Here is a 27,698-nt window from a genome sequence, read left to right on the forward strand (position 1 = left end):
TCTTTCATCCTCTCCGGTTTCCTCCCCCGTGTCCCTTTCTGTGGCCCTGGGTCTCCTGCAGCCTGTGCAGTCCCTCTGCCTTCCTGGGTCTTTCATGACCTTGACACTTTTGAGGTCGCCTGTCAGCCGTGGCGTGGCACAGCCTCGGTCTGGGTCTGCCTGCTGGGTTCTAGTGTTGAGGCAGAGGGCCGCGCCCCTGGACAGGGGTCCACAGAAGCGACGCTGTGCTCTCCTTGGTGACCGTATCGGGAGCCCTCAGCGCCGAGGCGTCCCATCCTGGGGACTGAGCTCCGACCTCTTCTCCACTGGGAAGTTACCGGGTTTTTAGGAGAAGCCCAGTTCATAGGACCGAGTGGGGTGGGCAAGCAGGGGACCTGGCAGAAAGGGGACCAGGGATTCAACCCGCACGGGAGGGAGTAGGGGGGACGGAAGGGCTCTGGGTCCCTGCCAGTGGCAGCCCCGTGGGAGTGACAGCCTGCGAAAATATGTCGGTCGCCCTGCTCCCTGACGCTTGTGCCTCAGGTACTGGTCAGGCCACAGGTGGCACACACAGGGCCAGCGTGACTTGGGTCTGCTTTCAGGCCCTCAAGCTACTCTGAACCACCCCCCTCAGTCTTTGAACCCCAAGGCTGTCACTGAAACGTGACTCGGGTCTCCAGCAGTGACCCTGATCCCCCAACACACTTAACTGGGTGGTAGGATTTCTTGCTCCCGTTTTATGGAAACTGCCCCTTGGGCCCTAACTGGCCTCTCCACAGCGCACGTCGGCCAGTGCTGTCAGGGTGTGACCCCATCTGAATCCAGATACCAAAGTCTCCCCCGACGTGGCCTGCCTTGTGTGACCTGGGCAGGTGCCTTTGGCACCTGTTTGCTGACCAGGGTGATGAGCAGATGAGGCCACATGGTTTCCCGGGTACCTTCAAAGGCCAGTGGCCAGTGGCCTCAATGCAAGTGTCCGTGCTGACCTCTGAGCAAGGAAGGCAGCCGGACCCGTCCCTTGGGTGTGGCAGTCGGCCTTCCCCTTTTCTTGGTTGGGTGGCTGGGTGCCTCGGCTTCTCTGGCTCACCCTGTGGCTGTGCCTCGGCCTCCAGCGAGGGGCCATGGAGCTGGCTTCCACACGTGGCTGCCCTTGTGCGGCTGGACCAGCCTGGCCCGTTCCCAGCACTCCTGGGAGCCATGCCCTCCCGGCGGGTCCCACCCTCCTGCCTGCCCACATTCCTGTGTCTCTGCGGCTCCCCCGGGACACCTGTGGTTGGCTCCTGTGGCCAGCTGAGCAGGAGGGAGGAAGCAGGACCCTCCGAGGACCCACTCAGAGGGCAAAAGTGCCGAGGCCTCCAGGGGCCAATGCAGCTCCGCCCTGGTAGCAGGACTGTGGCCACGTGATCAATCGTTTGCACAGGGACAACAGAGCTGCCTACCTGGGGGGGGCGGGGGGGAGTTACTCATAAACTACCATGTGACTCACTTGGCCCTGGGCTGGGGACAGTCGGCCCTAACTTCTTCAGGAGGCTGGGAGTCACCTCTGCCCCGGCCTCGTAGAGCCCAGCGTAGGGTAGGATGCAGCGTGACGGAAGAAGACACAAAGCCCAGCAGCTGCCGATGACACGTGCCGACCCTCCTGGTCACAGTTCTATTGTGACACAACGTGCCTGCCGCACAACACGTCCCTCTGGTGTGTGCAGATTTTAGTGTGTTCACGGATGTGTGCTGGCATCGCCATGATCAGTGTTAGCATCACCCCAAGAAGACGCTGTGTGCCTGTCACGCTCACTCCCAGCCCTCATTCCCCCTGGGGCCACCTGTCCTCGTGCTCAGGGCATTTCGTAAATGAAACCTTGGGCTCTGTCCTTGCGTCTGACCTCCTTCCCTCCGTACCTGAGCTCAGGGCCCCGCTGTGCTGTCCAGGGCTGCGCTCTGTCTTGGCTGGAGAGTAGGACAGACCACACCTTGTTTACTCACTCGCCAGTGGGTGGCCCTTTGTCTTCTGTCTGGCCCTATCGTGAAAGACAGCGCTGTGAGCGTTTCTGTGTGACAGAGGTGCCTTGGAGCACTTGTGCGTCGTACGGTAACTAGTCCAACTTTACTTATTTTTGGCACTGGGGATTGAATCCAGGGGCTTTTGACCACTGAGCTACATCCCAGCCCATTTTTAATTTTTATTTTGAGACGGGGTCCACTACGTTGCCCAGGCTGCCCTTGAACTTGCCATCCTCCCGCCTCCGAGTTGCTGGGATGACAGGCGTGTGCCACGGTGTCCAGCAGTGATCGACTTTTCAAAGTTGAATTCTGAGCTGCCAGGCTGTGTCCCACAATTGAGCCCCATTTTCCATTCCCACCAGCATGCACGGGGGTCCAGTGGCCACTAGGGTCCTGTTCTGGTTTTGAGCACCTGGCATTTTAAATCTGTCTGCAAGAATCCCAGGGCTGGGAGCCCTGAGAGATTGCCACATGGAGTTGTTAGAGCCTGGACTGCAGCGCCTGCCTGGGTTGGAGTCCTGGCTTGGCTGTCTAATTACAGTGTGACTTTGGGGAAGTTACTTAACCTCTCTGGTCCTCAGTGTCCACAACTATAAAATAGCAATGATGTTATGGTTTCCCGTCACACAGGGCTGTGATGGAGATTAAGTTAGCAATGAGTGGCAGCCTGGTACATGGACAGTCAGCGTCAGCCCACAGTGTTGTGAGGTTGCCGCTGCTATCTGTTGGCACATGTGATTTCCCTGGCATCCCTGTGAGTAGCCATTAGTGCCCAGGGCAGAACCCAGGCCCCCTGTTCACAGGCCCTGTGAGCTGGGCAAGTGCTTTGCTGTCTCTGAGCCTTGGTTTCCTCACCTGCAAAGGGGCTCACAGCCTCCCAGTCTCCAGTGAGTGACGTGGTGCCTGTGAATGTGACATCTGGCCTAGCACGCAGAGAAGGTGCAGTGACCCACAAAGCCCAGCAGGCCACTACACTGTCACCCCAGGAGCCCAGGGTCCCCAGGATTGGTGATCACCCCCTGTTCTGTGTCCTGTGCTGAGTGCTGGGTCAGCTAGAAAACCGGCCGCAACAGTGTGGGGTCCACCAGGTGACCCTGAACCGCCCCACCCCACAGGAGGGCTGGTGGGGAGTGGGCTGTGCCCGAGGTGGTGCTGGGCCAAGAGAGACAGTCTCCCCCATCCCCCGCAGGTCCTAGGGTGGCCGCAGTCCTGGGCTGAGGGTGCAGGTTGAGACTCACCGTCTGTGGGTACAGCAGGTGACTGATGGTCATTCTGGTGGCTGAGGGCCCAGAAGGACTCATTCCCGTGTGGTCTGCCCAGGAAGGAGTGGGGATTAGGGGGCGTGGGGAAGTGGGGGTGAGCCTGTGGCGGCTGCTCTGGAAGCTCATCTTATCCCCCCTCCTCCACCCAGAGCCCCCCTCCTCCACCCAGAGCCCCCCTCTGAGCCTTGCCGGCCGCTCCCCAACTCTGTCCACTGCAGGACTCCGAGGCCTTACTGACTCGTGAACTTGTGTGTGTGTGTGTGTGGGGGGGGTCCCAGCTGCCTTAGCAAGCAAAGCTCTGCCCCGAGTGGCGGGCAGGCGGAGTTCCCGGCCCACACTTTGGGAGAAGGTGCAGCCTGGTCTTGTTCTCAGGGAGCCCCAGTCCCAGGTGGCCAGGCCTGGCCTGGAGCAGGCCCCTGGGCAAGGCTTAGGGCATGGATGGATGGGCTCACAGCCTGTTTGCTGTCACCATCTGTGTCCCCAACTTGCCCATCTCAGCGGCACCCACAGGGCGTCAGGGTCCTGGAGAACCTAGAGGACAATGACGGCAGCATACAGCTTCCTGGGCCCAGCTCTAGGCACCCGGCTCAGAGGGTTGGGATCTGAGTTGCTCTTGCTGCCCAAGAGGGTCCTGGAATGTCCCTCTGCAGCGGTGGCAGCGGGCCGAGAGCCCCGCCCCGGCCCACCCCACTGGACACACCCAGGATCTGCCTGTCTGTGGCCCCCAGACTCCTGCCCATCCTTCAGAACCCATCCATATGATTGAAAGTTATTCAGCCGTAAAAGGAAGAAGTCCCCTCAGCACAATGCAGACGTGACACTAAGGGATTCCAGACACAAGGGCCATGCTTTATGATTCCATTGGCATAAAATGCCAAGAACAAGCAACTCCACAGTGACGGGAACTGGACCAGCACTCGCCGGAGGCTGGAAGGAAAGGGACAGGAAGTGGCTGCTAAGGGGTACAAGGTTTGGGGTGAAGGCAGTGTTCTGCAGGTAGATGTTGGTGATGGTCGCAAAACTGAATATCCCAACAGCGCTGAGTGTAGGGGCAGACTTGAAGGTATGTGAGTTGTATCTCAATTAAACAGAACGTAGTGCTGGCCATGGTCGGTACACACTGTAGTGCCAGCTACTCAGGAGGCTGAGGCAGGAGGACCTCTGGAGCCCAGGAGTTTGAGACCAGTCTGGGCAAGACCCCGTCTTCAAAAAAGAAAAAGAAAATCTGTGTTTTGCCAACAGGGCAGAATGGCACCCAGTCACCAGGGTGGGGCTGACGCTGCCACGGTAGCTGCTGCCTTACCTCTGGCTTCAGCAGTGTCACCCTGTGGGACAGCCAAGCTCCTGAGAAGCGCGGCGGGCTGTTCCTGCTCAGAGCCCAGGGCAGGGGACAGGCGGGAAGGAAGGGGTGCTGAACCCACCTCCTGGCTCCCGTCCACAGCATCTCCAACAAGGAGCTCTCGGAGCTGATCGAACAGCTGCAGAAAAATGCCGACCAGGTGGAGAGGAACATCGTGGACACCGGGGCCAAGATGCAGAGCGTGAGTCCCCCGCCCCTGTCTCGCCTAGGTCCGTGGTTGTCACCGGGGTGATTCTGCTCCCCAGGGGGCCCATGGCCACATCAGGAGGCATCTGTGGCTGCACAAGTGTGCATGGGCAGAGCTTCCGGCCCCCAGCTGGTGGGGACAAGGACAGCCCCACCACAGGGCAGTCTAGCCCCAAATGCCAGTGGTGCCGAGGTCCGGAAGCCCCTCTCGGCATGGGGTGTTGCCCGAGGGAAGAGGGAGCTCCCGGGGGCTGAGTTCCTGCCTCTTCCTGGGCCCTGGGGGAAGCCTCCCTGATCCAGAGGACAACCAGTCTCAGAAGCCAGCCCTGGGTGGGTTCTGGCCCTGATACCCACTGTGTGACCTTGAGCACAAGTGAGTCACCTTCCCTCCCCATGTGCCTGGCTGCCCCTGAAAGGCTGAGTGATGATCCCCCGTCTGTCTGGGTTGTGGGGAGATTGGAGGAGATTCTGCCGGTGCAGAGTGATCTGACGCTCACCGGTAGCATCCTTCCCACTTGTACCTCTGTGGCCAGGACCCAGAGTGCAGCCTGTCTCCTCCTCAGCCAGAGAAGATGGAGGAAAGAGCCGAGCACAACACTTCCCCACCCTGTGCCTTGGTCTCCCCTTTTGAAACACAGGGAGAACAACTGTCCTGAGCCTGCAGGGTCTCCTGAGGCCTGAACAGCTCACTGTCTCTCATTGCTGCTCACTGTCTCTTACAGTCGCCTTTGAACTCTCGGTCAGCCCAGCTGGACCCCGCTGAGCTTGGGCCCATTGGAGAGCTGGAGAAACCGAGGAGCAGGGGCAACTGGCCAATGACCGAGTTGGTCCCAGAAGGGGCTGCCATATTTAGCAAGGGATAACACAGGAGGTCCATCCCATTTGAATCTCGGGACCCTAATGATTTCTTAACAGGAGTAGGGCCCAGGTACCGTTTGGGATATACTTATGCCACGGAGTTCTCTGTTGTGTGTCTGGGATCCGGGGTAACTGGGCAGCCTGTGTGTCCCCTGGCTTCTTAGTCACTGGGAGACTGAGAGGAGGGCCCAGAGGAGTGGGGAACTGAGGTAGGGAGGTCCTGAACCCACTGCTGTCCAGGCTCAGTGTGGCAGCTCCTCCCTCTGCAGCCACCCCGGCAGCCTGGGTGTGCACCTGTCCACAGGTACAGGTGACGGGTACAGGTGAGCATGTGGGGTGGCCTGGGGCCTGCAGCGGCCCTTTCCTCCTGCCTGGGACCCTGCCCACTGGCCCTGCCCCTGCCCTGTGCCCTACAACCCACACACCTGTCCCCTCCCACGGCTCCCACTGAGCTCCTCTGTGACTTTTTATTATTCTCTCTGAGGACCTCCTGCACTGGTGTTTTTCCTTCCTAAATGAAGGAGATAGATAGAGATAGAGATAGAGATAGATAGAGATATATAGTTGTAGTTGGACCTTTATTTTATTGATTTATTTATTTTTATGTGGTGCTGAGGATGGAGCCCAGCAGCTCGCTCGTGCTAGGCGAGCACTTTACGGCTGAGCCCCAGCCCCAGCCCCTGGTTTTTAATGTTGACTGAATACTCTGGAAAGAAGAAGCCTCCCTCTGAAGGCTGCATGGGTCAGAGGGTCTCTTTCTTTTTTCTAAAAGATCTCGTTATTTATTAATCTTATTAATTCTCCAGAATGTTCCATCTTTCAGTCAGTGAGCTCCACATAATATAACTTAACCATCTGAAAGGTGCGGTTCGGTGGTGCTTAGCATATCCACAGCTTGACATTTCCCTGTCCCTGGAGGAAACCCCACACCCCCCTGGGCATGGGTCCCTCCTTCCTGCCCAGTCCCCAGAGCCACTAAGCAGCTCTGGGTCTCCATGAATTTTCTTAGTGTGGATATCTCAAATAAACAGGACCCTGCCCCAGGCAACCCTGTGTCTTGCCCAGATGTTCAAACAGGAAGAAAAGTTGGAGGAATTGTACAGCAGACATCGACGTCTCCACCACCTGATTTACCAGTGACGTCCACTCCTCTGACTTGTTCTCTTGCTGTCGTGTGTGTGTGTGTGTGTGTGTGTGTGTGTGTGAGCTTAGATGTGTCAGTTCCTGTGACATTTTTTGGTACTGGGATTGCATTGAAGGACACTTTACCACTGAGTTATCTCCCTAGTCCTTTTCCTTTATTATTATTATTATTGTTGTTTTTTTAATCTTGAGACAGGGCCTCAGGAAGTGGCTGAGGTTGTCCTGGAACTTGTCGTCCTCCTGCCCAGCCTCCCGGGTTGCTGGGAGTACAGGTGTGGCCGCTGCACCTGGTTAGATACATCCCGTTTAGGAGGTCACCTGGTAACTGTTTGCTTTGGGAGGCAGCCACGTGTCCGCTGTCCAGGCAGAACAGAGAACATGTTCCAGAAAGCTCCCGGTGGTTGTCCCAGTCCATGTCCCTCAGAGGTGACCCCTCTGCTGACCTCTTGCCATTGATCAGTTTGGCTGACTTTGAACTCTGGAATGTCCACACAGTGTCCCTGGCTCTTTCCTGCCTCGGCTTAGCCAGTGTGCTGACCCACCCCCGTGAGCCAGGTCATCATTAATTGGCTTCCCCTCTCGGCACAGTCAGTCTCTGATGCTGCAGGGGCCAGGAGGGCTCCCAGATCAAATGCCATGCGCGCGGAGAAGCCTGCTGCTTAGGTTTAATTCACTGGCCAGGCTGACCCCCAGGTGTGGGCGCTCAGCTCCACTGGTCTTTCCTCTTGGCCTCACCTCAGCCCCGGGAGCCCCCACTGCTCTGCCCCTGCTGAGTGGTCAGGGCAGTGCCACCTGGACACCTTCTCTTCCCCGAGGAGAAGGCGCGTCTCACTGTCCCGGGTGCCACGTCACCTCTGTCATTTCTTTACCTTTGGCCATTTCTTCCTTTCTTTCATAAAACGCTGCCATCTCAAATGTGCGACGTGATGGTTCTTAGTCCCTTTAGCAAGTGGCCCAACCTTGGCCAGGAATCTGTCCTGGAGTGTTTCCATCTTGCATTAAGGTGATCTTAGCGTTGCCATCGGTGCTGCCCCTGCCCCCCGGCAGCCACCCATCGGCTCCCATCTGCCTGTCAGGGCCACCGGCAGAATCCCCCGTCCCAGAGGTCTGTGTCTGGCTTCTTCCACCTCACGTTCTGAGGTGCCTTCCATTGTTCCCACTGAGCTGTGTTCCCCAGGCCACCTCGACTCTTCCCATTTGCCCTTGGTGGCTCCACGGGTGGAACCCGGGGCCTCGTGTGCCAGGCAAGCTCTGCCACTGAGCCACATCCCAGCCCACTCCACCTCTTCTGAAGACAGGGCTTCTCTACTCCCTCTGTAGAGACGGGCACCCAGCATCGGCCCTGTCCCCTCCCACTGCACCTGGGGTCCCTTGGGGATTCATCCCAGAGGCCCTGTATCTCCGGTGCCGCCAAAGAACTGGCGGGCTGGCTGCTCTCCTGCTCTCCGACCCAACTTGGCTTGTTCCCAAGCAGGTCCTGAGCTCCCAGCCGACTGCAGTGGTCCTACCTGCACGGCCCCCATTCTGCCATTCTGCTCCTCCCACCATCTCCACGGTGCTGCCAGCCCGGCCACCCTCTGCTCCCACAGTGCCATCCCAGACCACACCTTCATGCCAACATCCTCTCCCTGCAGAGCCCCTGGAGGCTCTGCTTTGAAGCATAACTGGCCTTTGTCACCATGTCCTCCCTCGGGGCCATCCCCTGCTCTGTGTCCCACAGGTCCTGTGTACTCTGGCCCTCGTCGGTCCGCCCCCCACCCCCACCCCCGCCTCCCAGCCCAAGAGCTTCTCTCTGCACCTTAGCATGACTTGCTCCCGCCTGGGAACCTCCGCGTGGGCTGTTCCTCTGCCCAGAACACACTTCCCTTCATCCTTCATCCTTGGTTTGCATAGTGGCCGCAGAGGGGCCTCCCTGTTCACAGGGGCTGAAGTGGGCCTCCCTCCTTCCCTCTCTGGCGCACGCTCTTCACAAGCACTGGCTTGTAGGGACTTGAAGTCGCCATCATGAGGTTCCCGTTGACGGGCGGGTCTTGCAAGTCATCCCCCAGACTGGCCCGTGAGCTCCAGGCAGGCAGGGCTCCACCTCCCCACAGCTGTGTCCTAGTGACCAGCACGTCATAGTAGGTGTTTAGGACGCATATGCTGCGTGGCCAGAGGAGAGGTGGGAAGGAGCTGGTGAGCCTCCTGCTGGTCCTGTTGCTCCTGCCACCTCCCATGGCCAGAGCGCCCACTCTGAGTCCCCATCCATTGTCCCCTTCTCTCACGACACTCATAGGACTTGGCTCGGCTGCAGGAGGGTCAGCAGCCCGAGCATCGCGACGTGGCTCTGCAGAGGGTGTCAGACTCAGAGAAGCTGCTGTACGTGCTGGAGGCGGACGCGGCCATTGCCAAGCACATGAAGCACCCCCAGGGGGACATGATTGCTGAGGAGTAGGTCCCCTCTGCCTCCATCCCCGGGGAATCATTTGACATGGTGGGCCAGGCCACCTGAGGGAGTCCCAGTGGGGTTTGCAGAGGGCTAACTGGATGTTGGGCTTGGCCAGGTGCTTTATGTCACCCCCATGACAATCCTACCCTGCATTTGGGGAAACCGAGGGTCAGGGAGTCCGCGCCCTTGTTCTGGTCGGAGCCCCCTGAGTTCCCGTGTGGACTCAGCGTTGGATGGTCCTTGTGGCCTGAAGCCCCGCCTCGTCCCGGGCTCTTCACCCTCGCCCCAGCTCAGCGTGGGCGAGTGGCCCTGGGACCCTGCCCTGGCCCACAGCCTCTGCGCTTGTCCACCGTGGTCGCTGCTGGACAGTGGGCTCCAGTGGTCCTGCCTGTGTCTCCAGGAACCTCCTGTGGCCCTGGGCATAGAGTAGGCCCCAGGAAATGTTGCTGGAGGAAGGAGGCTGAGGGGAAGTGGGTGGGGAGGGGGAGGAGGCGGCATCAGTGGCCACTGTCACCCTGTCCTTCTAGGCTGTAGGCAGAAAGCCCACACTGGGGTCTGGGAGGGTCCCCTGCCCTGGGCCTGGGTAGTGCTCATGCCAACGGGCCCCACTAACCTGGTGGCCTCTCCCTGGTCAGCATCCGTCAGCTGAAGGAGCGTGTGGCCAACCTCCGTGAGAAGCACAAGCAGATCTACAACCTGGCAGTGAAGGAGGTGGCCCCGGAGGTCAACTGGGCAGCGCTGGTGGAGGAGAAGCTGGTATGGCCTGGAGGGGCTGCATGTGTGCTGGGAGAGCCCACCGTCCTTCCCGGGAGGGGGCTGGAGGCCCCATGTCTCCTGACGTTGTGCCCATGAGAAAAGTGAGAGGGACAGTGCCAGCCTGGGTCGTGCAGCACAGGTGGTGATCGGGGCTCTGTCCCCGACCAGTGCACCTCATTCCCCAAGCTGGGCTCGCTGGGGCCCTGGCAGGCTGCTGTGGGCAGGCGGGGGACACTCAGATGCCTGGCCACCGTGTCCTCACCAGTCTGTCACTGCTGGGGCCCGGTTCATGGCTGCTGCCGGCACACATCTGGTTTGGGGTCTTGTCTCCTCCGCCGTCCGTGGCGCGACCCTGGACAGGTGCCCTCCCCTGGCTCAGCCTGGGTTTCCCCATCTGTGAAATAGAAACCGTAACCTGTGCGGGCCTCGGCGGCTGCTGCGACTGACAGTTCTAACTGTTGGCCAGCCGTCGTCACAGCCTTGGCCTGCATCTCCGCCGGGCCCACGGCCACTCCCCAGCTGTCCTGTAGGAAGGGAGCGTCATCCCCCACCCAGGGCAGAGAGCCAAGGCCAACGGGGCGGCTGTAAGTCCCGCTGGCCCACCCCCTCCTGCACTGTCCCCCCCCCCGCCCACCAGGACAAGCTGAACGGCCAGAGCTTTGGGACGGACCTGCCGCTGGTGGACAGCCAGGTGGAGCAGCACAACATCTTCCACAATGAGGTCAAGGCCATTGGGCCCCACCTGGCCAAGGACGGGGACAAGGTGGGCCAGTGCTGGTGATGTGGGGGCCTGGGACGGGGCGGGTCTGCACCCCGCCCTCACCTGAACCCTCGGTTCCACCCTCAGGAGCAGAACAGTGAGCTCCAGGCCAAGTACCAGAAGCTGCTGGTGAGAAGCTCTGGGGAAAGACTGTTGCTTCCCGGGGACGAGAAGCCTGGGGTGGAGGGGACAGCGCCCACCCCACGTGACAAGGACACACGATAAGTGTTCCCATCAGAACGGAAGGGGCTTCTGTGAGGAGAGACAGTACTTCAGCCCCTTCCTGTTGGCTCATGGGAACCCTGATAGACCCAGGGGTACCGCCCATCCTCTGCAATGGACTGCTCATTTATTAAGCACCTGCTGTATGCTGCACACCACACTGCATGTTTCCTGGACGAAGTCCTCCTCTTTCTCTTTTCAGAAGAAGTGTTCTCCTTGAGCTTGCTTGCATAAACACTTTCTTGCTGCAAACCTTTCACACCCGCAGGCTCTGAACACAGGCGGCCTGGCCTAGCGGTCAGGAGCTGGCCTGCTGCACCCTGGCTTGTTGGAGCTGACCCCTTGAGGGAGTTGCTTAGCCACTAGGAGCCCCCGTTTCCTCCTCTGAAAATGGAGTTTCTGCATGACCCTGACTCACAGGGCTCCTTGAGGACTAAACTGGTTAAAGTTGAGGTGTCCTCAGCACAGTCCTGGCATGCAGGGGCCCCTGTCACCTGTCAGCTGCAGTTCTTATTCTTCAAGGCAAAATGTGAGCCTGTCTCCCCTCCTGTCCTGCCCTGTCCCTCTGCTCCCTAGCCGTTAGTGGCTCCTTTTCTTCCAAGCCCTCTTCAAGGTGGTCAGAGTAGAACTTGTGACTGATGTTATGGAGCCCCAGGGGCATGGCAGTCTGCGGCTGTAATCCCTTTCTTACAGATGGATAAACAGAGGCTTCAGGACACGGTCAGCCCTGTTCTCTAGGGCTGTGCCCGGCAAGTGTAGATCTCTGTAAACACCTGTTGAGTAAATGGGGTTTGGAGAGTGGGTGGCTTGTCCAAGAGGTCCCTGCAGGAGAGGGGAGGGAGGCCAGCGGGGCCTGGCACTGTCCTCGTCCTTGCAGGCGGCGTCACAGGCTCGGCAGCAGCACCTGAGCTCCCTGCAGGACTACATGCAGCGCTGCACCAATGAGCTCTACTGGCTGGACCAGCAGGCCCGGGACCGCGTGCAGTACGACTGGAGCGACCGCAACCTCGACTACCCCAGCCGCCGGCGCCAGTATGAGGTGGGCACCAGGGCCCAGGGCCAGGGCCTGGGAGGGCATGGGGCTGCCGGCTGGGCACTGAGTCCTCTCCCCTACCCCACTGCAGAATTTCATCAACCGGAACTTGGAGGCCAAAGAAGAGAGGATTAACAAGCTTCACAGCGAGGGAGACCAGCTGCTGGCTGCCGAGCACCCCGGGAGGAACGCCATTGAGGTGGTGTGCCAGGCAGGGGACGTCCCCTCGGGGCTGGACACAGCGTGGCCTCTGCCCAGCAGCCCTGGGGGCGGAGGGCCTGACGGGGTCTTTGCTCCTGCTGTGTCTGACTCTGCCTCCTCTGTTACCTCAGTCCTTTAATCACGTCCTGCCACCAGCCCTGGGCTTCAGAAGCCAATGTGTCACCTGCGTTAGTTCCTGAGGCTTCCATGCCAAATTACCGTCACCCCGGTAGCTTTAAACCACACAGAAGCACATGCTCGCGGTTCTGAGGCCAACAGCTGGAGCCCAGGCCTGGGCTGGGCCGCTCACTCCGTCCCGGCTTGCATCTTCCCAGGGCCTTCTCCCCTGCATGTCTGTCTTTGCTTCTTAGGACACCCCGTTTGATTCCAGGGCCACCCCAATTCCTTAACTAATCCATCTGCAAAGACCCTGCTTCCAGATAAGGTCACCTTCTAGTTCACAGGTCCAGTTGTAGCTGGACAGGAGCCCGGGGGAGATACTCAGTCCCCTGAAATACATTATGAAGAATACTCCAGGGAACAGCTTTGGGGGTGCACAGCCCCACCTGCCCTTGGGCCCAGACAACCTGGACGCCTGTACATGGTGGCCCCACTTCTCCCCCTCCCATCCCTGAGCAGGAGCTGGCTACCCGGGCAGAGTCAGGGACCTCCCCCACCCCATCCCTGGCCTGGTGCAGTCCCTGGTCAGCAGTGACCACCCTCCTTTCCCGGCAGGCGCACATGGAGGCTGTGCACGCAGACTGGAAGGAGTACCTGAACCTTCTCATCTGTGAGGAGAGCCACCTGAAGTTCATGGAGGACTACCACCAGGTACCCAGCCGGGCGCCCACCAGCCCCAGAGTCTCCGCTTGTGGGGCGCTCAGTACCTGCCTGGCTCACCAGGCCTCACGCGCTTCGCCCAGGGGCCTGGCAGGGCTTCTGAAGGAGTCGCAGAGTGGCCAGGCTTGCTGAGCCCTTGTCCGTCTTTCCGGGGAACAGGCAGGAGAGTGTGATTGGCAGGTCGCTGGGGCCCAGGAACGAGTGTGTGGGGTTTTAATTTTGGTGAAATATATAACATAGAACTGCTTGAGCCCCGCCCCCAGCACTTGAGATGAGCCTTGCATGTAGTTCCGGCTGGCCTCGAATCCTGGGCTCAGGGGATCCTCCTGCCTCAGCCTCCAGAGCAGCTGAACTACAGGCATGCCACTGCACCTGGCTCCTGTTAGCCATTTTAAATGTGCAATTCACTAAGCTCACGGACCTGAGCAGCTTTCCCACTGTTTCCTAAATCTCATCACGCAGACAGAGACTGACCCTGCAGCAGTCCCTCCTGTCACCTCCCAGCCCGGGCAGCCTCTAATCCGTGTGCTCTCTATAGACAGCACTGTTCGTACCTTGGACGATGGAGCACGTGGGACGTACCACGTGTGTCCTTTGTCCTGACTCGTCTCCCTGTGCACCACGTTGCAGTGTATCCCTGCTTCATTCCTTTCTGTGGCCCAGCAGTGCCCACTGAACAGATGGACGGAACTGCTTCCCTGGCCATTTGTTGATGGACCCTTGTTTGTTTTTAGAGGAAATTTGTTTGTTTTTTCATTTTTGCACTAGGGATGGAACCCAGGGGTGCTCTGCCACTGAGCTACATCCCCAGTCCTTTTTTATTGTTTATCTTGAGACGAGGTCTCGCTGAGTTGCTGAGGTTGGCCTCAAAGACGGGGTCCTCCTGCCTCAGCCTCCTGAGGAGCTGGATTACAGGTGTGCACTAGGGCACCTGGTGGGAACATGTGATTGGGGATCTGGAAGTTGACACGTGAACTCAGGTGACACTGTGTAACTCCTGGTTGAGTGTGTGAGCCACAGTGTGAGCGTCACAGGGATCCCAAGTCCTGTTCATGGCTGCAACCCCGGAAGGAGCCAAGTCAGAGCAAGAGACTTCCGAGAACTAAGGGGGGGCACACATACATCAAGGCTGCGAGTGAGAGTCCAGGCACGTGCTGCTGAGCAACAGAGGCGCAGCCTGAGGCGATTCGGGCATTGTGCCAACATCATAGAGCGTGCTTGCCCAAACGAAGCTGGCTACGATGTCACTAGGTGACACCTAGGGGACTGCCGTGGTACACCTTGCCCGTCTTTGGCCACAGCCTGACTGTGGCATATGACTCTGTGGTATTAAGTCAGGGTGTTCTGCACAGAGACGAATGGAGGAAAGAACCCAGCCCTACAGCAGTCTCAGGGGAACTCACTGACTCAGAGGCGTCTCGAGGACTGGTGGCCAGGGACTAGCTTCTTCCCTGAGTGGCCCCAGGAGTGGGGCTCTGGAGGGAGGTGTCAGCGGCCCAGAGGGTTCACTTCTGGATTCAGGATGAGTGGGAGCTCCAGCTCAAAGCCACGTCTGGAGTCACAGGTGGCTTCCTGTCTGATGGGGCCTCCTGGTCTCCTCCAGTTCCGCAGAGACGTGCAGGACGCTCAGGAGCTGCTGCGCAAGGTGGACTCAGACCTGAACCAGAAATACAGCCCCGACTTCAAGGACCGCTACCAGATCGAGCTGCTGCTGCGAGAGCTGGACGTGAGTGGCAGCCGGGGCCTTGCCAGCCCAGCCAGGGTGACCCCTGCAGCCCGTCCCCAGCCCCGCCCACCAGCTCCAGGCCCTTGGTCTCACCCTGCGGCGCGGCCCTCCGCAGGACCAGGAGAAGGCTCTGGACAAGTACGAGGATGTGGTGCGGGGGCTGCAGAAGCGAGGGCAGCAGGTGGTGCCCCTCAAGTACCGCCGGGAGACGCCACTCAAGCCCATCCCTGTGGAGGCGCTCTGTGACTTTGAGGGTGACCAGGTGGGCGCCTGCAGGGAGGGACCCATGTCACTGAAAAGCCTTAGGGGAGCACAGCGGGAGCCAGGGCCCAGACCACCTTTTCAGGAACCGGCTCCTGTCTGTCATGGGCGTCACCCTGCCGCCTGCCTCCCCTGTGGTGGAGACGCACCCACGTGTCTGTCTCCCGGCACAGTCCCAGGGAAGCCCCACAGGACCCCGCTCTGAGTCACGTGCCCCCAAGCCAGTCACACGCCACACACCTACCTGGAAGGGGGGACACTCCCTGGACTGAGGGCTGGGCGGGCAGCCTGTTCCCGTTGGGCCAGCCCCTCCCCCTTCCTTCTATGGCCAAATGTCGTGGGGAGGGTCGGGGAGATGGGCTAAGATTCCCCGGGTCCAAGATTGGGGGGGCCAGGGGGCCAGCGGGTGAGGGGGCTCCCGGGCCATGGATCAAGGCGGTTCCTCACATCCTGGTGGTTTGGCCTGCCCCCCCCTCAGGGCCCCATCTCACGGGGCTACAGCTACACCCTGCAGAAGAACAATGGGGAGAGCTGGGAGCTCACTGACGCTGCAGGGGACAAGCTGAGTGCCCCAGCTGTCTGCTTCATGATCCCCCCCACTGACCCCGAGGCGCTGGCTCTGGCTGACAGGTATGAGGGCAGAGGGACCAGCATGCACTGACCCTGGCCCTGGCCTTCACAGCCCTGGCAACCTACTCAGGATGAGGGAGGACTGACACCCCACCTGCACCCCCTTGGGGGCTCAAGGGGAGAAGGGCAGAGCTGTTGGTCTGGCAAGCATGTGCTCTCTTAGTGCCTCAGGGCCTTTGCATACCTGTGCCCTCTGCCTGTGGCACCTGCTTGGGGCCCAGCTGGCTCAGGCCCTCAGCTTAAGGACTTTGCCCTGGCCCCTGCCCCTCCTCTTGGCTCTCACACACCGTTTCCTGCCACATGCACCACATTTTACCAAGATGATCAGTCTCATTGGGCCTTTGCTCCTCGGGGCCGGTGTTTTGAGGGCCTAGTTTAGCACCTGATGCAAAGAACTCTGCTGAATCAGAGACTGATTGCAGGAATGCCTTGATATATACAGCCCATAAATATTGAACACCTACTGTGTACTGCTCCCTCAGAAGTGACATGTTGGCAGAGAAGACTAGTGAACCGATCACTTTAGGTCACAAGACCTGCAATGAAGGAGCAGGCGGGAGGAAGGGAGGGGAAGGAAAAAAACTGGGAGAGAGAGGAAGGAGGGTTTTCTGAACCCCAGAGTGTAAGGACCTGCGTCACTGCATCCAGTGTGTATGTGTTTAAAGCATTTTTAAAAACTTTTATTTATTCATATGTGGTGCAGAGGATCAAACCCAGGGCCTCACACGTGCTGGGCGAGCCCTCTACCACTGAGGCCCCCCCAGGCTCAGCCCCAGGCCCAGCCCTTCCACTTTGTCCTGTGCGACACTGGGGATGAACTCAGAGCCTTGCATAGGCTAGGCAAGTACTCTGTTACTGAGCTACATGCTCAGCCCACCCCCCTTTTAAAATTTTAATTCAAGGCAGTGTTTCCAAGTGTTACTAAGTTACCAAGGCTGGACTTGAACTTGGGATCCTCCCCTCGCCTCTTGAGTAACTGAGGTGCAGGTGTGTTCCGCACCTGGCTCCCATCCCAGTTTTAACTTTTCAAAGCACTCTCTGAGCCACTTGGCTCCTCTGGGCTTTTGTCCAGCTGGAGTCCAGGTCCTGCCTCTGTGCAGAGGGGGAGGTGGGCTGCCCAGGTCCAGCACGTTCTTGCTCTCCCAGCCTGGACAGCCAGTACCGGAGTTTGCGGCAGAAGGCAGCGGGGAGCCGGCAGGCCCTCCAACAGCGGCACGAGGTGCTGAAGACAGAGAACCCTGGAGGTGGGTAGCAGGGTTGCCTGCCAAGGGTAGGGCACCAGTAGGAGGGGCCACAGCGAGGGTCTGCACCGTGCATGGGGTGGCAGGGGCCTGGCATTAGAAGGGTAGGGAGATTCAGCCAGCCCAGAGGTCTCAGCTGGCCTCTAGGGCCCTCCTGGGCCTCATGCCCCCACTGCCACCCCTGACTCTATGTCCTCCTTCCACAGATGCCTCTGACCTGCAGGGGCGGCAGCTGTTGGCCAGCTTGGACAAGGTGGCCAGTGACCTGGACCGACAGGAGAAGGCCATCACAGGGATCCTGCGGCCACCACTGGAGCAGGGCCGGGCTGTGCAGGATAGTGCAGAGCGGGCCAAGGATCTCAAGGTACTGCTGGACTGGGACACCGGCTGGACTCATGCCCAAGGTTTCACCCCACGGAGTCTTGAGACATCTGTGGCAGGTGCTCCACTGGGATAGCCTGTCACTGCAATCACGTCCTGAGTCACTGGGGTGCTGGGCTTCTCCTGTAACCGCCCCAGGTCTGGATCAAGGACCAGGCTCCAAGGTGTTCAGCTGGTGCTCCCAGACACATCCCGGAAAACGGGACCCGGGTGCTGCTTCAGTGTGGCCTGTCAACTGCCTGGGATTGTAGCCATCGTAATGACAGCCACCAGGGCTCATGTGGGTCTACGCTGGCGGGAGACCATGAGTGTGGTGGCACGGTGGACTGTGCGAGTTCAGAGCCAGATCACTAGCTACTTCCGTGAGACGTCACTGAAGCCCCCAAGCCGCAGTCCCTAGAGTCAAATGGGCTGGTTCCTACTTGAGGCTACTGGAAGGACGGAGGGTGATGTAGGCACCCATCCATGGGTCACTGCAGGCCCCACCCATCGGTCACTGCATCCTTTCATGTGCTTCCCTGAGCTCTCCGTGGTGGGACCATCACCCTGGTTTTACAGGGAAAGTGGGCTCAGAGGGTGGCCACTGAGGTGGCCTCATGGCGAGTTAGGGCCAAGGGGATGCCTGGTACAGGGGTGAGGAGTGGAGGGGCACACCCCTTCCTGAGCTCCTCAATGTCTGTTGCCCGCTCCTGTGAATGGGAGAAGACCTATCTACTCCGAAGGGTTGCCCCCAGGACCCCTTCGCTCATCTGGGTGCTTAGAGCAGTAGGTCCTGGGGACTCCCTCCTCACTGTGTCACCATCATCAGTCACGGTCCGTCTGTGTCAGGGCTCCTGGAGAGGCAGAACCTGGGCTGCCCAGACCTGGTCAGGCTTGGTGGTGTGGGCTGGGCCTCGTAGCCGTCTCTGCTGGCCCTGGAGCGTGGGGCCTTGTGCCCACCCTGAGCTCATCCCTGGGGGAAGAGGGCTGCCAGGCTGTGGCTGACCCGGGTCTCATCCTCACAGAACATCACCAACGAGCTGCTGCGGATCGAGCCTGAGAAGGCGCAGAGCACAGCCGAGTGTGCGGCCTTCGCGGAGGCCCTCCCGGGCAGCGGCACTGCGCCCCTGCTGAAAGCCCGGGTGGAGGACACCAACAAGAAATACGAGCGCCTTGTGCAGCTACTGGACTTGGCCCAGGAGAAGTGGGTGGCAGACGGGCAGTGGGGAGGCTGGGGTGGGGTTAAGGAGCCACCCACCCACTCCTGACCTGTGTCCTCAGAGTTGATGTGGCCAATCGCCTGGAGAGGAGCCTGCAGCAGGGCCGAGAGCTGCTGGCCACACACGAGAACCGGCTGGCCCAGGACGACACCGTGCCCGAGAGTGGCTGTGTCCTGGACAGCAAGAGGCAGGAGCTGGAGGTGAGTTTTTGGCCCAAGTCTTGGGAACCTTTCTCTGAGCTGGCTGAAGGCCTCAGGCACATCTTTCCTGCCCACTTTGTCCTGCCCAGACAAGGACACTGAGGCCAGAGAGGCCCAGCAGCCAGTCCCTGCAGGTTTGGAAAGCCTTTGGTGTGCCAAATAGGGAGTTAGAAGGGAGGCCACAGCCCTGATCCCAGCCGCTCCAGCCACGTGGCCTGTGGAGGGTCGGGGGCCAGGACTGGACCATCAGGGATCTGCATCAAGCCAGGTTTCAGGACCTCCATGGGCAGGCCGGGCAGGCCAGGCCTGCAGCGCTCTCCTCACCATTCCACTGGGCCTGCCTGAGCACTGGGGTCCTGAGCCAGGGGCCAGGGACAGGCTTCATTTATTCTGCACCACAGGACTGGCCTCAGCCAAGGAAACAGGCCTGGTGAAGGCCCGTGACTGAAGGGCTGCAAGCCGTTCCTCATGTGGGCATGAGCTGCCCAGTGAAGTGAAATTTTCCAGCTTTTGTAACACAAAGGCACTCTGAGGAGGTGACTCAGGTGGAGCAAGCCTAGAGGCGAAGGCTCCTCCTGCTCCTAGGCATGACTCCACCCCCAGAGCTGGTGCTCCAGGTGGGTCTCGGGCCACAGGGCTTCGTCTCCTCCATCCTGCAGGCCATGGCCTCGGAGCTACAGGCCCAGAAGTCCCTCCTGGGAGAGGTGGAGCGGAACCTGCAGGAGGCCAAACAGTGCTCGAGCTCGCTGGCCAGCCGCTTCCAGGAGCACTGCCCCGACCTGGAGCGCCAGGAGGCCGAGGCGCACAAGCTGAGCCAGCGCTTCGACAACCTGCGCCAGCAGGTGGAGCACAGGTGAGGGCAGCGCAGGGAGGGCAGCGCAGGGGGCTGGCCGGGGCAGGCTCCCTGATGCCCCAAGGGCTGTCTCTAGTAAGAAAGTGACTGACGCAGCGGCCACCTCCCGAGGCGCCTGCACGGTGAGGCAGGAGGGATGAGGGTGACGGCGCCCAGTCATGCTGCCGTCACCAGTCCTCCTGGCCGGCACCCTGCCAGCCTTACAGGCCGCAGCCTTGCCTTGTCCCTTCTCTTCTGTGCACTTGTGTAGAACCGATTCTTCCCCTGATTAAGGGCGCACCAGCCTTCACCAGTGAAGGCATCTGGGCTGGATGGTTTTTTTATATATATATATATATTTTTAATGGACACAATATCTTTATTTTTATTTGTTAATGTGGTGCTGAGGATCCAACTCAGGGCTTCACACATGCGAGCAAGTGCTCTACCACTGAGCCCCAGCCCTGGGCCTCATTTTTTTTTTTGATTGTGTGTGTGTGTGTGTGTGTGTGTGTGTGTGTGTGGTTTTTGTGTACAAACTCAACCTTTTTTAGTCTGTATGACCCATGTGCTTCACCCACTCCTGGAGTGACGTCAGTGGCTCACACTTCCAGGACCCGGTGTCTTAGCGGCACTCACTGGTGCTCCTCCAGTTGTCTCCGGCTGGCCTCTCCATTAGCAGGGTCGGAGGGGACCTCTGCTGGCTCCTGGCGCAGTATGCCTCCTTCTGCTGTGTCTGTGTCTTCCCTCTCCCTCCTTCTAATCGGACGGCTGAGGCCGAATGGCTGATCAATCAATCACCTTGGAAAACTAGCTTTTTGATTCTAGTGATTCCCGTTTCTCGCCTTCCTTCCAACCATCACCTTGGGGTTCTTTTGCTCTTCTTTTTCTCCAGGTGAGACAGACTGTGGCTTTCAGACAGCTTTTTCTTTCCTTCTTTTTTTTTTTAATATATATTTTTTTGTTGATGGACCTTTATTTATTTGTATGTTATGCTGAGATTCGAACCCAGTGCCTTATAGATGCTAGGCAAGCACTCTACCGCTGAGCCACAGCCCCAGCGCTCAGATAGCTTTTCCTAATAAAGGCCTTTAGTGCTATACAGTTCCTTCCAAGCCCTGCTTTTGCTCTACCTTGTAGGTTCGAAGTTACTATTTTTGGTGACTTGGTATGACTTCCTGCCTCCCTGTGGTTGCTCCTGGATTGTGGCTTGTTCAGGTCCCACAGTACCCTGGGCACCTCTGCCTGCCAGTACGCAGCCCTCCACCCCATAATCACTCTCCTTCTGGTGAACATTTAGGGTCTGTCCAATTATATTACATTTGTTTTGCTCCTTCTCCTTTAAAAACGTGAAGCGTCCTGAGGCCTCTGCCTGCTGTGTAGAGGCCTGACCCGCTTTGCCCCACAGGGCCCAGAGCCTGCAGGGTGCCAAGGCCGCCTATGAGGAGTACCACCGTGACTACGACCGCGTGCTCCAGTTCTTGTCCAGCACCCCCAGTTATGAGCCCCAGGAGACAGACAGCCTCAGCCAGATGGAGACCAAGCTCAAGAACCAAAAGGCAAGACAGTGGCATCTGCTTCTGTGGTCACATGGAAGCTAGGAGAGTCAAAAGTCAGGAGGCCCCTGTCAGTGGAGGGAACCAAGTCTTTGGGGAACAGAGTAGGGCACAGGCCTGGCTGACCTCCCCCTCCTGGACCTCAGCTCCCAGCACCCAACTCAAACAAGCAGCTTGTGCCTCGTTCCCCTCTCCCCCTCTGCCCAGCACAGAGAAGGGAGGCTTGGCCTCAAGGTGAATGGCTACCGAAACACCAAAGGAACCCTCCTGGGGAAAACCCCAGTCCCCAAGTTCTACTGCTTGCCTCCTCAATGCCCCAGGCAGTGTGTTGGGTTAGGGAACCCTGTGGCTGAGGTTCAGATCCTGGCTCTACCTGATAGGCCGCATGCCCTCAAGTTACTGAACTTCACAGTGCCTCAGTTCCCTCACGTGGGAGCCGTGGGAGCCGGAGATCATGATGCTTAGTCACGGGGTCATTTGAAGATTAAATGAGTTAATCTAAGGACAATGTCAGAGCAGTGCCTGGCATTTCAAAGCACTCAATCAAAATGTGTTTCCTGGCAAAAGATAGTTATCTTATTGGCCCTTCCTCACAGGGCCTCAGAACTGGCTTTTGTCACAGGCAGATGCAGATGAGGAAGCTTTATGTTATGTGCTGTGCTAGAGAAGAACCTCAGGTTCTAAGGACTCCAGCCCCTTTACCAACAGGGTTTGTTCTGGTTTTGGTTATTAAGATCTCTTGTTTTACAGAACCTGCTAGATGAGATAGCAAGTAGGGAAGAGGAAGTACAGAAGGTCTACGACAATTCCCAGCAGTACCAGCAAGCCGTGAAGGTGAGCCATGAAGCTTCTGCCAAGCAGACACTAGGATGCCTCCTTCCACCCCCTACACCAGGCAGGCGTACAGGCCCTGCCAGGAACTGGTCACCGTCAGGCACTGAACAGCCATGCAAGCTGCAGAGCCTTCTGGAAAACATTATGATACCAGGTGCCAAATGTCATAAAAGGGTGTATGCTCTTGGAAGCAGTAAACAACTATTTGGGGGGATTTATGCTAAAGGAAAAGCCCACTGACTCAGGAGGCCAGCCTAAGCAACTTTGTGAGACCCTTTCTCAAAAAAAAAAAAAAAAAAAAAAGTTGGGGATGTGGCTCAGTGGTTAAGTGCACCTGGGTTCAATCCCTGGTACCAAAAAAAAAAAAAAAAGGAAAAGCAAAATTGTGTAATAGCATGATTTACAAATGGCCTAAGTGTCCAATAGAGAGAAACAGCGGTGTGGATCACCACACATCCACTTGATGGTAATGAACTTACCAGCTGGTGAAGGCAGGAGAGGAAGCTTATGGTCCAGTGTGCACTGAAGCAGAGTGTCAAATCTCCCTGCTGAAGGACTGGAAGGTCACTTGGTTTGCCTCTCTGAGGACGGAGAGGAGTGGGGCTTTTCCCCACGTTGGGCCATGCAGCTATGTCCTGCTCGTGTGTGGATGAGTCTCAGGGCCCCTGGAGGCCAGTAGCTGCAGCTGATCCCACAGGAGAGGCCTGTGCAGACTCGGAACCAGCACCCCTTCTCCACCCACTGAGGGCAGATCTAGGTCCACTGGAAGGGGTGCACAAACATTTCAGTCTCTTCTTAGTGACTTTCCCTGTTCTCTCACCCAGGACTACGAGCTAGAAGCAGAGAAACTCAGGTCGCTTCTTGACTTGGAGAATGGAAGTAACAGCCACATGAGCAAGAGAGCCAGGCTGCAGTCTCCCGCTGCCAAAGTGAAGGAGGAGGTGAGCTCAGGCACCGGCCTGTCTGGGACTGAGGGGAAGGTGGCAGTGTGGTCTCAGGCTGCTGCACGCAGGCCTCAGTGATGCACACACAGGAGGGGAGCCAGCACAGATTGGGAAGAACTTGTTTGGGGGCAGTGACATCGATATGCCTAGAGGACAGCTTGGTCGGAGCTGGCCCCATGACTCTGGGAAGTTCCCACCTGCTCCCCCAGGGAGGGCTAGTACCATTAGTCCCAGGCACCTTCTGAGAAGAGTAAGGCTCAGGGAGGTGAAGAGACTTGCTCAAAGTCCAGGAGTCAGGCTGAAACCTGGATTGTGTGACACGAGTCCGCCTTTCTCTCCAATGATGAGACTATAGAATAGCTGCAGGTAGGAGTGGGCAAGAAGCGCCCCTCTGCCCCCAACTGCCAGACTTTTCAAAGACTGTGTCCAAGCCCTCTGGCTCTCGCTCACCTACTGCTGGCTCCTGTTTGCCGACTGCTCTCCTGAACTTCTCTGTAGGAAGCTGCTCTTGCTGCCAAGTTCACAGAAGTCCAGGCCATCAACAGGCAGAGGCTGCAGAATCTGGAGTTTGCACTGAATCTCCTGAGACAGGTAATCGATCTTAGTAAGAAACCCTACTTAAAACTATTCTACCAGCTGAAAAATGAAAGCTTCCTCCTGCCTCAGACAGCCTAGGAATGAGGGAATGTCTCTTGCTAACAATTCTGGGCAGTACCCTGGCTGAATGTCAGTTTGCTAAGGACCCACTAAAAAGTTATTTTTAGAAGACCATAATACTTATGACAGCACTGTTTGTCGTAGCAAGAAACTGGAATCGACTCCAAGTCGTCAGCAGTGGGCTGGTTAAATCCCATTCACACGGCAGAGGGCTTGGCTGCTGCAAGGAAGGGAGTTGCATGCTCTGGGTCAGAGTGGGATCCTTCTGATTGTGCCATAAACAGCAGAGTACAGAACGGGAGATGAGGCGGACATTTGTGCAGAAAAAGTAAACGTGTTTAGTGGGGCACACCAAAATGCACAGGCTGAAGGAAGCACAGAAAACGCCTTCGAGGACTGACATCCCCTGAGGACAGACGACAGAAGGTTTCACTTCAGACTCCTCTGCCGTTGTAAAATATTTTGCCTCATTTCGTTTTATAAAGCCAATCTAGTTGTTTTTGGCCACTTTAAAAACAAGCCCAAGAACTCTAAGGGAATCCTGGGGATCACAGGACAGTCTGACCTGTTCCAAGGTGAGCAGATCTGTTCTGGCTTTAATCACATATTGTCTTGTCTGTCACAGCAGCCAGACACAGAAGTGACCCGTGAGACCCTGCAAGGAAACACTCCGGGCTCCAGTGTGGAGGAGACATGGAAGATCAAGAAGGAACTGGACGAGGAGGCTGAGCGAAGGCAGCAGCTGGAGAATGAGGTCAAGAGCACCCAGGAGGAAATCCGGACCCTGCGGAATCAGGGGCCTCAGGAGTCGCTGGTGAGGAAGGAGGTGCTGAAGAAAGTGCCAGACCCCGCGCTGGAGGAGAGCTTCCAGCAGATGCAGCGGACCCTGGCGGAGGAGCAGCACAAGAACCAGCTGCTGCAGGAGGAGCTGGAGGCGCTGCAGCTACGGTTGCGCGCCCTGGAGCAGGAGACCAGAGACGGGGGGCAGGAGTATGTAGTCAAAGAGGTCCTGCGCATCGAGCCCGACAGAGCCCAGGCAGATGAGGTCCTGCAGCTGCGGGAGGAGCTGGAGACACTGAGGCGGCAGAAGGGTGCCCGGGAAGCAGAGGTGCTTCTCCTACAGCAGCGCGTGGCAGCCCTGGCCTCTGAAAAAAGCCGGGTACAGGAGAAGGTCACAGAGAAGGAGGTGGTGAAGCTGCAGAATGACCCCCAGCTGGAGGCGGAGTACCAGCAGCTGCAGGAGGAGCACCAGCGGGAGGGCAAGCTCAGGGAGAAGCAGGAGGAGGAGCTGAGCTTCCTACAGGCCAAGCTCAGGAGGCTGGAGAAGGAGCGGGCCATGGCTGAGGGCAAGGTAACTGTCAAGGAGGTGCTCAAGGTGGAGAAGGATGCAGCTGCAGAGAGGGAGGTCAATGACCTCACCCGCCAGTATGAGGATGAGGCCACCAAGGCCCGAGCCAGCCAGCGGGAGAAAACGGAGCTGCTTCGAAAGATATGGGCTTTGGAGGAGGAGAATGCCAAAGTGGTGGTGCAGGAGAAAGTCCGCGAGATCGTGCGGCCAGACCCCAAGGCAGAGAGCGAAGTGGCCAACCTCCGCCTGGAGCTGGTGGAGCAGGAGCGGAAGTACAGGGCGGCGGAGGAGCAGCTCAAGAGCTACCAGGGTGAGCTGGAGGCTCTCCGGAGGCGGGGCCCGCAGGTGGAAGTCAAAGAGGTGACTAAAGAAGTCATTAAGTACACCACTGACCCAGAGACGGAGAAGGAGCTGCAGCGACTCAGGGAGGAGATCGTGGACAAGACCAGGCTGATTGAGAGGTGTGACCTAGAAATCTACCAGCTGAAGCAGGAGATCCAGTCCCTGAAGGACACAAAACCGCAGGTCCAGACCAGAGAGGTGGTCCAGGAGATCCTCCAGTTCGAGGAAGACCCCCAAACCAGAAAGGAGGTGGAATCTCTGCGGGCAAAGCTGTCAGAAGAGCAGAAGAGGCAGGTGGACCTGGAAGGGGAGCGAGTGTTACAGGAAGAGAAGATCAGGGACAAGGAGGAGGAGCTTGCCCAGGGGAGGGAGAGGGTGGTGCGCCAGGAGGTGGTACAGTACGAGGAGGAGCCAGGCCTGCGGGCGGAGGTGAGCGCCTTCACTGACAGCATCGATGCTGAGCTGCGCCAGATCGACAAGCTGCGCGCTGAGCTGCGGAGGCTGCAGCGGCGGCGTGGGGAGCTGGAGAGGCAGCTGGAAGAGCTGCAGCGTGAGCGGCAGGCGCGCAGGGCAGCCGAGCAGGAGGTGCAGCGCCTGCAGCAGCGGCTGGCTGCGCTGGAGCAGGAGGAGGCCAAGGCTGGTGAGAAGGTGACCCGCACACAGAAGGTGGTGCTGCAGCAGGACCCTCAGCAGGCCAGGGAGCACGCCCTGCTCCAAGCCCAGCTGGAGGAAGAGCGGCACCGGAGACAGCTGCTGGAGGGCGAGCTGGAGCCCCTGCGGAGAAAGTTGGCTGCCCTCGAGAAGGCGGAGGTCAAAGAGAAGGTCGTCTTCTCTGAGAGTGTCCAGGTGGAGAAGGGCAACACGGAACAGGAGATCCAGAAGCTGAAGAGGAGCCTGGAAGAGGAGAGCAGGAGCAAGAGGGAGCTGGACGCCGAGGTGGCTCAGCTGGAAGCCAAGCTGTCAGAGCTGGAATTCCACAACTCTAAGTCGTCCAAGGAGCTGGACTTCCTAAGGGAAGAGAACCACAAACTTCAGCTAGAGCGACAAAACCTGCAGCTGGAGACCCGAAGGCTCCAATCAGAAATTGAAATGGCAGCAGCCGAAACACGAGACCTGCGGAACACAACCATGGTGGACTCTAGGACCAACCTCGACTCCAGACTGTGGTCCTTGGAGAGAGAACTGGATGATCTCAAGAGGCTGTCCAAGGACAAAGATCTCGAGATTGATGAGCTGCAGAGGCGCCTGGGGTCCGTGTCCGTCAAGAGGGAGCAGAGGGAAAATCACCTGCGGCGCTCCATCGTGGTGATTGACCCCGACACAGGCCGTGAGCTGTCCCCTGAGGAGGCCCACAGGGCTGGGCTCATCGACTGGAATATGTTTGTGAAACTCAGAAGCCAGGAGTGCGACTGGGAGGAGATATCGGTAAAGGGTCCCAATGGGGAGTCCTCAGTGATACACGATAGGAAGTCTGGCAAGAAGTTTTCTATTGAGGAAGCCCTGCAGAGCGGCAGGCTGACCCCTGCTCAGTATGATCGCTATGTCAACAAGGATATGTCCATTCAGGAGCTGGCGGTCCTGGTGTCTGGGCAGAAGTAGGCTCAGCCCTTCCGCCCATCTCTTCTTGGGAGGTGGAAAGCTGGCTTGCTCCTCCTCAGCAGCCTCCCAGGTAGCTCATCCCTGGTCCTGTGCAGGCTCCTAATCCGTGCTGAGCCCTCTCAGAATGCTTGGAGTGAAGTTCACGTGAGCAGAACCGGCACTGGCTCAAGCCAGGCAGCTCCTGTCTCAGCCATCATTCAACCTGGGTGAGCAACCTGCTCCGGCCTCCGATGATCTGACACCTACATGCCCTTCTTTTTTTTTTTCCTTTCCCCATATACTCCCATCAACAGACTCCTCTTATGATGGCTGGAAACAGTCTGAAAACTACTACAGCACGGCGCAACCACAACAGACATGCTCACTCAGGGCAGCGTGGGCCTTGGCACACCAGCCAGCAAAATCTAGGCAGAGGCCTCCTTCCAGCCACTCCATTTACTAAAGGACAGGGCTGCCACGCTGCCCATGGGCACACCCTCCAGCTTTCTAACTGGGAACCAACTTTGTGAGTAAGGCCTCCCCAGCAGTAACTCTGCCCACAAGACAGGCTCTATGCCAGAAAGGCACAAGGAACCACAGAGCCTGTCAGCCATGCTGTACAAGGAGGACATTCTATCAGCGACATGGCTCTGCAATCGGAAGATCTTAAGGATGGCTGGTGTTGCTGATAGCCTGTTTCGTTGCCTTGCGAGTCTTGTTTATTATCTCACTGGTATATAGGTATAGAAAACTGCTGATCATTCACCAAATTTCTCATTTTCTGTATCTCATGTGTTATGTAAGAAGATGGCAAATAAGAGGGAACTTTATTTATAGCATGAAAATAAAAACTGGTGGCTTGATTCTAATGTCATAGCGAGCGTGTTTTTCCGCCCTTGCATGTGGAAGCTTCCTTTGCCTACTCCCTCCCTTTCAACCTTCA

General features: G+C 58.2%; 1 protein-coding gene across 1 annotated transcript in view; it reads left to right on the plus strand.

Annotated features, from left to right (window-relative positions):
• Ppl (periplakin) overlaps positions 1 to 27,604 on the plus strand; it is a 39,825-nt gene extending 12,221 nt beyond the window's left edge. Inside the window, exons 2-22 of the mRNA XM_027940856.2 lie at positions 4,681 to 4,780; positions 9,062 to 9,216; positions 9,850 to 9,970; positions 10,608 to 10,733; positions 10,818 to 10,859; positions 11,830 to 11,991; positions 12,077 to 12,184; positions 12,922 to 13,017; positions 14,630 to 14,752; positions 14,868 to 15,014; positions 15,492 to 15,643; positions 16,790 to 16,887; positions 17,091 to 17,248; positions 18,270 to 18,448; positions 18,526 to 18,664; positions 19,324 to 19,517; positions 20,905 to 21,055; positions 21,803 to 21,886; positions 22,711 to 22,827; positions 23,329 to 23,421; positions 24,113 to 27,604. Of these exons, the coding sequence (XP_027796657.1) occupies positions 4,681 to 4,780; positions 9,062 to 9,216; positions 9,850 to 9,970; positions 10,608 to 10,733; positions 10,818 to 10,859; positions 11,830 to 11,991; positions 12,077 to 12,184; positions 12,922 to 13,017; positions 14,630 to 14,752; positions 14,868 to 15,014; positions 15,492 to 15,643; positions 16,790 to 16,887; positions 17,091 to 17,248; positions 18,270 to 18,448; positions 18,526 to 18,664; positions 19,324 to 19,517; positions 20,905 to 21,055; positions 21,803 to 21,886; positions 22,711 to 22,827; positions 23,329 to 23,421; positions 24,113 to 26,776 (5,209 nt within the window). The 3' untranslated portion in view covers positions 26,777 to 27,604. The remainder of the gene's footprint in view (positions 1 to 4,680; positions 4,781 to 9,061; positions 9,217 to 9,849; positions 9,971 to 10,607; positions 10,734 to 10,817; positions 10,860 to 11,829; positions 11,992 to 12,076; positions 12,185 to 12,921; positions 13,018 to 14,629; positions 14,753 to 14,867; positions 15,015 to 15,491; positions 15,644 to 16,789; positions 16,888 to 17,090; positions 17,249 to 18,269; positions 18,449 to 18,525; positions 18,665 to 19,323; positions 19,518 to 20,904; positions 21,056 to 21,802; positions 21,887 to 22,710; positions 22,828 to 23,328; positions 23,422 to 24,112) is intronic.
• Positions 27,605 to 27,698: the final 94 nt, after the last annotated feature.

Source organism: Marmota flaviventris, chromosome 19, assembly GCF_047511675.1.
Source record: "Marmota flaviventris isolate mMarFla1 chromosome 19, mMarFla1.hap1, whole genome shotgun sequence".
Taxonomy (NCBI): Eukaryota; Metazoa; Chordata; class Mammalia; order Rodentia; family Sciuridae; genus Marmota; species Marmota flaviventris.